Source organism: Alligator sinensis, unplaced genomic scaffold (assembly GCF_000455745.1).
Source record: "Alligator sinensis unplaced genomic scaffold, ASM45574v1 scaffold205_2, whole genome shotgun sequence".
NCBI classification, from domain to species: domain Eukaryota; kingdom Metazoa; phylum Chordata; order Crocodylia; family Alligatoridae; genus Alligator; species Alligator sinensis.
The window spans coordinates 754,519-763,729 of NW_005842563.1; the positions used below are offsets into that span (position 1 = coordinate 754,519).

The 9,211-nt window shown below is 41.7% G+C and overlaps 1 protein-coding gene and 1 long non-coding RNA gene across 5 annotated transcripts in view; one reads left to right on the forward strand and one right to left on the reverse strand.

The window, feature by feature from the left end:
• LOC102382985 overlaps positions 1 to 1,619 on the reverse strand; it is a 17,122-nt gene extending 15,503 nt beyond the window's left edge. The window contains exon 1 of the long non-coding RNA XR_324824.2: positions 109 to 1,619. This is a non-coding gene — a long non-coding RNA (uncharacterized LOC102382985). The remainder of the gene's footprint in view (positions 1 to 108) is intronic.
• The window catches only part of ACKR3 (atypical chemokine receptor 3), a 14,368-nt gene extending 6,121 nt beyond the window's left edge, over positions 1 to 8,247 (forward strand). For all 4 annotated transcript variants that reach the window (XM_025214083.1, XM_006032341.3, XM_025214082.1 and 1 more), the window contains exon 2: positions 6,298 to 8,247. In XM_025214083.1, coding sequence (XP_025069868.1) covers positions 6,338 to 7,432 — 1,095 coding nt within the window. In that variant the 5' untranslated portion in view covers positions 6,298 to 6,337 and the 3' untranslated portion in view covers positions 7,433 to 8,247. The remainder of the gene's footprint in view (positions 1 to 6,297) is intronic.
• Positions 8,248 to 9,211: the final 964 nt, after the last annotated feature.

The window sequence follows — 9,211 nt, forward strand, 5'->3', positions numbered from 1 at the left end:
GCCGCGAAACCCCCCCCCCCCCCCCCCCCCAACCTTTGCCTCAATACATGAAGTCCGGAGGGCAACCCCTTACCCATGGGGAAGTGCAGGGTCAGGGGTGGCACTTACTGTATCCTGTCCATGGTGGTGGTATTGCTGGTCTGGACTCTTCCCCTGAGGCCGGGCTGCAGAAGGGCGCCCCCTTCTGCCACGGCCGCTTTCCAGTCCAGCCCTGCATGGCATCTTCTGGAAACAAGAAGTGTGGTGGAGCAGTTCCACCTGATGGCAGGGTGGCACACTTGAAGAAGTTTGCACATTCACAGCACCCAGGGTGCTGTGGGACTCCAGCTGAGAATCGCTGGTATAGCTTTTATCAGCCCCATAAATGACAAAGGTAAAAAATGGGTACGACCAGTGTAGAAAGATGGGTGGAGTGTGACGATGACTAACGCACAGCTAGCAAGAATAGTTGCTTAAATGGCACTCTGGACTCGATCTGGAGAATCTCCAAACTGCTTTTTTGCATGGGTCCAATGTATAATGACTGTTTCAGGGAGCTACTTGAGAGCTATCTCTCATTTACCACAAAGATTGTTTTTTAAATTCAATCTTATGTCAGTTATGCAGCTCCAAGACTGACCACTACAGTGTCTGGAAAGAGATCTGACTAGAGAAAGGGCAAACTGGCTTTAATCCGTCTGACTCCAAGGTTGATATACTTTTCCCCCCCTGAGATTTGAATGGATGGGAAGCAGAGCTCTGGTTACATAGATAATCCCAGACTGTAGGCACACTTGTTTTTTGTTTTTTAATGTTGTAATATCTGAATATAGCTGTTACAATTTCAGTACCAGCACCTCATCTGCCTCTCAGAGATGTGAGCCCAATGGGCCATATCATTTTACTGGGTGGGGTTCTTCCACACTATGTGGTATGTGTCAATTTGTATAAAGGCACATGGGCAGGTAGGTGTACACAGACAAACTAAAGGGACAGTGGCATGCTAAGTTTCATTATCTGTACCAGAGAAGCCTTAATTTGCATTCAATAAAATCACCGAAGTCATTAATTAATGAGCAGGCAGGATTGCATTGTTTTTTGTTTAGCTGGCACACTTGACTGGACAGCCTAGCTATTCTAGGCTGAGTTACTGGCAGGTGGCCACAGAGTACTAGGATCTGCTTAAGCCCTCTGCTTTCCAAGGCTATTATGCTATCCCATCTTTGCATATATTTTGTCAAGAAGTACCTATTCTTGGTGTCTAAAGACACTGATGACTTAATACTGTGTATTACAGTAGGCTGGATTCTTTCCGTTTCATTGAACAGTGGAGGCTTCGTATAGATAGACCTGATGCCTTCACCCTGGCAGTTAGCTTGGATCCTTGTCTTTCTGGAATCACCACTTTATTCTGCTTTAAATTATAATGCAGATAACTAGGTCTGGTGATGCTCCTCCAGTCTACATTAGCACTGTGCCAGGCAGTGGGGAGTTAATTTTGCTGCTTAATAACAGTAAATAGTTTTAACGATAAATAGCTGGAATCAGTGGTGTTGGCTACCCTGAGTTCAAAACTGGGGCAGATCCCTCCCCAAAAACAGGTGATGAGCTTAACCACCCTAATTTAAAAAAAAAAAAAAAAAAAATATATATTTTTTTTAATGCAGGAGCCATATTATCAACCTTTTCTTCACTACCCCATGGGTTTCTCACATAATCACATGACTCCAGGAATTTGGACTTTAAAAAAAATCCACAGACTACTAAAAGGCTCTCAATCAAATGACAAGATGCTGTCAGTGTCACAAAGGGGCCACCTCAACTATACTTTCTGTGGTGGTTGCAACTTTAATATTTTCACTTGGAATTGTGGATAACAGAAAACTGATAATGCTTTCTCACTTATAGAAGTATGTAGATTTGCACCTTCAAGACTAAGGTGCGTGTGTGTCTGTATATGTGTGATCTATTTAGAAGCTCACATGCTGTTGCTCATATACATAACATGTCTTGTTTTAGCCACAGCCCAAAAGAATACCCAGGATTGAAATGGTTTTGTTGCTAACTTTACTTACTAAGCAGACTTAGTGCTCATCCTTCAATGCCTTTGAAAGTCTTCGTGCTGATGTGGTATCTTGTGTATTAGGAGCATTCATTCTTTTTTAATTTATTTTCCATGTAAGACACTTTAGAACCTGTAGCTTTAGGCCTATATTGTGATTTGCTTGGACCAAATTCATTGCTGTTCCCACTCTACTGATCTAGATGGCATCGCACTAGTGATGGCTTTGGCCTGTCTTTGGCAGCTGGCTCACGAACAGACAGCATGCAGGTGGACATTGTTGGCAGTCATGGATGAGAAATCCTTTGTAAAATCTCTCAAGCATGCAGGTCAGATGGGGTCATTTATTCCAGCTGAGGGTGGTCTGCTCTGAGATGTTCTGACAGCAAAGCTCAGGGAAATCTCTTGCTAGTCTTAGTTACCGCCTTACATGTCAGAATAAATTAAGAGGTTGGTGTCAGCCTTCTCCCTGCCCTTTCCAGCAGTTACAAAACTAGTGCCTATGTCAAAATTGTTGAGCAAACAGAAGTTCAACCAAGGTGAGTAAAGAACTATGGTCCTTGTCACCTAAGAAAATTCCAATCCGAAGGATGCATGTGTGGTCCCATTACTGGAGTATCTGAGCCTGTCGCTAGATTTCAGTGTGTGTGTCTTCATGAGATGGTAAATGCTCAGTAGACTTATTCTATTGTGCATTAGCACGTCACAGCAAAATCCTTGCTATTGCGCTACTGTGTAGGAATTAGTCTACTGTGCATTAATGTCACTTGAAAAGCGTGCGCCAGTGCTACTGCATAGTAGCGCCAGTTGCTGCACATTTCGTTAGTACCTGTTATTAGAGGTACTACATTTAATGTGCAGTAACCACAGTGTATTAATGCACGTGTAGACGTGCCCATTCTGTTTTACTTCACAACACCAAGGGTAGTGCTGTTATCCCTGTCTTTCAGAAATGGCACTCTCTCAAAGTGAGTAATTTGCTCAAGGTCACACATGAAATCTCTGGTGGAAGAGGGAGTTGAATCCAGGCTAGTGTCCTAACCCTGGGTTCTCCCTAAGGAAGGAATTGTTGGAAGAGGAATTGCTGAATGAATCCTTTAAAATGCATTCCCACCCAATGAGAGATTGAATTGTCTTTTGTGTAACATTAAACATTTTCTGTCTTCAGAGTGGAGGGAACTTACAGGGCCAGGTTCACTGGCTGGTGTTAAATTGGGGCAGCTTGATTGATGTAAGTAGTGTTAGCCAGCTGAGGGTCTGGCTGGTTGCATCTTGCTGACTTCTCTGTTAGATGGATTATACCAGAGGAGTCAAATGGCACCTGTGGAAGGTTATGTCCTGGCAGTGGGCACTGTACCTCTGCAAGTCTATCCACCTCTGGTGAACCACACATGCTCATTTCTGCCAGTAACAGGGCTATTAACATATCTGAAAAAACTGTTTTCCACAGTGGACAGCTTTGTAAGATAAAGTTTCTCTTGGAGCCTGTATTTAAATATTACAGTTTAATGCATGCCCAGAACTGAATATAAATCAACAAGAGAAGCAGTTTTCTAAAGAACTCTTGCTCTCACCACAACTAGTCACAAATATGCTTGTGGAGTTTCTGCGTGTGTTGTGTGAGCTGTAACTGCTTTGTTTTTACTGAAGCACAGGCATCCTTATTAGCACAAAATATGTTTTGTTTAACAAAGCACATTTTGACCCCCAGACTCTGTACTCAGAATGTCAATGGGGTAAAAAGTTGATGGGCTATGTGGATTTTAAAGTGACAGTCAGAATCTCATCACAGGGCTGTCTGTTTGCTGTTTGCACAGCGGTCTGATCTCTCCTTAATATGTGTATGCAGCTCTCATTATTAGCACCACTAAGTAACCAGCAAGAGGACAATAGACCCTTTAATACACTTCCATAATCTTTTTCCTTTATCTCTCGTCCCGTTCTCAGCTTGTATCAGCAGCAGTGCCCGCTGGAAGGGTGGTGGTTGGTCAGTACTAATTATGTAAATGGAGCATGTCAGTTGAACAGTGTCTTGTAGGTTTTATTTCCCTATTGGACCAACCTCTCATAATACCCTTTCTGCAGTTTCAGTCCCCAACAGGGTAGTGGTGCCAGCAGCCTAATGTTATCTCAACTGTAGCTGACTTTTTTTCCCCCTCGTTAGTTAGTGCTGTTAATGTAGCAGGCCTCGCAAACCCCACTGATCTTTCTACTCTAACTATAAGATACTTGGAGGGGAATCAGGGATGGTCAAAAATGTAGACAACCATGTAAGTATCTTTTTTCTTTTCTGGCTTGGCACTGCAACAGTTTACTAAATCAAATTAACATTGCCCTGAAGGCAGAAGCAAAGAGCAGAAGGGAGTGGATCTTAGTTACACCCTTCTCCTTTAATTGGATGGGCTGTCTTAAAAAGAACTAGTGCCTGGCAACAGTTCAAAATGCATGAATGTCAGAAAATTGTTATAGCCTGCAGAAGGAGGGGAAAAAAGGAAAGGGAAATGCAAACTGAAACCCTAATGTAAAGCAAAGGCTAATAAGGAATGTGTGTGGGTTTTTCCCCTCAACTAATCCCATGCAAAGCCATATCTTTGGGTAGTCCAGTAGATAAAGAGAAGAGAGATTTGTTAAGATTTAGGCAGCTGAAAGAAAGGAGCCTTAGAACACAAGTCCTTTTCCCCCTGGACTCTGGCAGTAAATTACTGCCCTTTTTTTTTTTATAGAGGACACAATGCTACTTCTCTAAGCCACTGAAAGTTTTCTTTTGCCTGACATATATTCTAGTGGTCAAATGGAGTTTATATAACACCCAAGAGTGATGCCACATTTCTCTCTTTTGAGGAGGAGACTATGAGTACCACCCCAGTTGGTTGAAGGTCTGCTACCATCTGACAGCACATTGCCATGATTGCTGAGAAGTTTGCTGAAAAAAACAAAACAAAACTAGAGGGGCCTGGTCTTGTTCTCAGTTGCATGGCTTCATAAACTGGGGGTATTACTAGTGAAGGTAGTGGGGCCTGGTGCTGTGTTGTTATTTACAAGTCTGACTGCTCCCAGGCATAGATGACATGTAAGTGTTGATAGTGGGGGGGACATAACTGTGCATTGCCACCACTGTCCCCACTGCTGCTGGGCACTGCCTTTGGCCAGACTGCAGCCCCATCATCAGCACAGAAATCTGGAGGGGGAGCACGTGCCCTCTCCTCCCCCTGTGCTTCCCTCCATGCATTGCCTATGCTCCCAGGAACAGCCAGTGGTTCAGGATTTCCTTTTTATTCAGAGCAGTCTAAACTAAAAATAGAAGCTGGAACTCAAAAAATCAGGCAATTTAGAAGAATCTGAATGACACCTAAATAATGTTTAACTGAAGGTGTTTTGTGGTCTTAGATTTAAATTTAAAACTGAGATGTACACAATTCCTAGTTCGATTTTCCCCCCACCCTGCACTTGTTTCTGGAGCTGTACTTCATGTGCTGTTTACTCCAGGACCTGTGGTAAATGGTTTTACAGTCCTCTGTATCAGCCAGATCAATTCTACTATGCTTGAGGGAGCGTAGATAAAATAGCTTAAAGGTTCCCCTGCTGAAAGTGATAGCATCATCATTTTGTTGTAGAAGACAGAGTCAATCACTTGACATTTATTTGACTATGGTGCACTTGGTAGATTTCACACCCAGGGACTATAGCCAACCTGATGATGTCAGACAAGGGCTGTAGTTAAAAAAATTGCACAAATCCAATGTCATTCCTCTTTTGTAGACCAGATAATGAGTTCTGGTTTGTTGATTTTGGGGGGTTTTTTTTGGGGGGTGAGGGGAGGGAGAGGTTGGCTTTTGCTTTGTTTGTTTGCAGGGGGTGGGGAGTAGGGGTTGCCAACTCTGACTGAAGCTATTCTGGGAGATTTTTTTTTCCCCAACATGTTGTAATGTCATTAATTGCACTGTTCAAGTTGTTCACAATATCAATCCTGGATTGCTTTCAGGAGTCACTGGGAGAGCAATGCTGATTCCAGTAAGCTCCCAGCCAGTCCGGGAGGGTTGGCAACCCTAGAGGGGAGGGGTTGTCTTTATTCCACAGCTATAATTTGACCTGTTCTCCTTAACTGAAAGTATTTTTACAAGGATACTACATCACTTAAGTACCTCATGTACAAAGAATGCTGGGTTGATTGCATCAATGTTTTGTTACAAAGACGTCAGTAGTACTAAATGCTAATCCCTGCTAACCAAGAGGTTTTCTTCTTTTTTTCTTTTTAGGTTTTGTTTTTAGATTTTTGAGGGTCAAAATTGACTGGCCATGAGTACAAATGACTTGCCTAACATCTTTGAACTTCTGGAAACGGGCAACTTCACTGAAATCAATTGGACATGCAACAACGGAGACTGTATCATAGTTGATACACTAGTGTGCCCTAGCACACTTAACAAAAGTGTCCTATTGTATACCCTCTCCATTTTTTACATTTTTATCTTTGTAATAGGGCTGGTAGCCAACTCAGTGGTGGTCTGGGTCAATCTCCAGGCCAAAACAACTGGTTATGAAACCCACCTCTACATCTTCAATTTGGCTGTTGCTGATCTGTGCGTCATCATTACCCTTCCAGTTTGGGTGGTTTCCCTTGTTCAACATAACCAGTGGCACATGGGAGAATTTGCGTGTAAGATCACTCACCTCATATTTTGCATCAACTTGTATGGGAGCATCTTTTTCTTGGCATGCATGAGTGTGGACCGCTACCTCTCAGTTGCCTACTTCACCAACTCCAGTAACCGCAAGAAGAAAATAATCCGTCGCTTGATTTGTATCTTCGTGTGGCTTCTTGCCTTCTGTGCATCTCTCCCAGACACCTATTACCTGAAGACAGTCACTTCAAACAATGAAACATTTTGCCGCCCTCTCTATCCAGAAGAGACCTTCAAAGAATGGTTAATTGGCATGGAACTCATTTCTGTTGTGTTGGGGTTTTTCATCCCTTTCCCCATCATTGCTCTCTTTTATTTCCTCCTTGCAAGGACCATCTCTTCCTCTAGCGACCAAGAAAGGAAGAGTAATGGGAAGATCATTTTTTCCTATGTTGTTGTGTTTCTTGTCTGTTGGCTGCCCTACCATACAGTTGTCCTGCTTGACATCTTCTCTGTCCTTCATTTTATACCCTTCAGTTGTCAAATGGAGAACTTCCTGTATGCAGCTCTTCACATCACTCAGTGTTTCTCCCTTGTCCATTGCTGCATCAATCCCATACTCTATAGCTTCATCAACCGCAACTACAGATATGAGCTCATGAAAGCCTTTATTTTCAAGTACTCAGCCAAAACTGGCCTCACCAAACTAATTGATGCTTCCAGAGTGTCGGAAGCAGAGTATTCTGCCCTGGAACAAAATGCCAAATGATCGCAACTTCATAAAGACTTTTTTGGACCTTTTCATGCTCGTCATTAATGAAGCATGAAATCTCAGCTAGCAAAAGAAAAATAAAGAACCCTAATTTAAATCTAGAATCCACAGCAAAATAAGCAGTGGTACCAAAAACTAAGCATTTCTTTTCTTTTCTTTTTTTAAGTATTTTGTCTACTGCTGGCCAATCCCTTGACTTTTCTAATACTGACATGGCTGCAAATGCTATGCAAATGCAAATGATTTGTAATAAACAAAGCCATTGTGTATCACAAATACATATCTCGCTTTTTCTTTTTTTGCTTCCACATGTAAAATAGGCTTCCTCTTAGTTTCATTGTCTATGTTATACATAGTGTATTGTATTTAAAAACCAAGACTTTATTTTCTGGTTATTGGCATACCTTATACAATTGTATTTGAAAGGTAAATATATTTTTTATCATTTATTTGAAATATATTGCTGACAAGTGTATCCAGAGTGCTGTAGTCTGATGTTAAATTGTCATTCATTCTTTGACTATCCTAGAAGTAAGGATGACATTAATAGCTGCCTGGAAAAATTATATATATGTGTGTATCGACTTTGGATCACACACTTTATGTACAAATAGCTTTATGTGGTGGTTTACACTCATATGTGTAGACTAAGGTGTATATACTGTAATGTAGTTTGACACCATGTTAAAATTTTAACAACATTGTAAGAGTAATGTCAACTTCTGTTTTTTATATTTCACCAAACTGTATCTTATGCACAAAAGAAATGATGTTACTTTGGATATGTTCTCTTTCTATGTGTAAGTTATTTTTTTTAAAATAAAATCTGGAAAACTTCAGAAGTGGCAGTTGCTTTTCTTTTTTCCTTAAAGGTATACTAACTAGAAACAAGTTTTAACAGACATGTCAGCTGGAATTAGCTAATGGTAAAAAGATGGTGGGGAGGCAGGTGGGGAAGCAATTTATTTATAAAACAAAGCCCTGTGCCACATACAATCTATTTAGAATATTTGATTATTGGAAGGTGAGTCAGATGGTCTTTTGAGGTAAAAGCTGCTGGGAAAATAAAAAGGGCTTGAGTATGAACTCTGGCAATAATATATATATGCAAAATTTAAAATAAGGGAGTACAAGAAAGGAATGGTATTCGGAACTGATTTACGTTTTACAACTTTTTATCTGCTTGCTTGGGATTCTAGAGCACTTGCAAACCTTGGAATAGAATCCTTTGTAATGCTTCCTTTAATTATTTGTATCTATTTACAACATCAAACTTCCAAGCTATGGGCCATAATTGGCCGGCCAAAGAGGTGTAAAGAGACATTCCAGAACCATTGAAGTTCACTGTACCACAGTGGTTCTTCATCCTTCTGCCAAGTAAATATCTGATCAGTAAATCAGAATAAGTAAAGTGTGCATTTTTTTCCGTTGGGGAAAGTTTTTGTACAAAATTTGGAGATAGGCTTCCTAACTATGGTGCCTTAAAATGTTTGCTGGAGTTTTGAAAGTCTCTTGTCTTCCTCTCTCCTTTGTCATAAGAAATAAAAACTTAGAAAGCAGGTGAGAAATCTCTCAGGTACAGGTACAGGTCTCTCCATGGTACAGGTAGGGACCAGCGCACACAGCCCTCACCCCACACAGTGGTGATGCGGGAGAGAAACTGCTGCTCAGCACAAAAGGAAAGTGGCCCTCCCCCTCCTGCTGCCAGTACTTCCAGGTGAAGCTGCCCTGAGCCTGCCCCCCCTGAGAGTGCCAGCTGGGGAGTGGGGGTGCCAG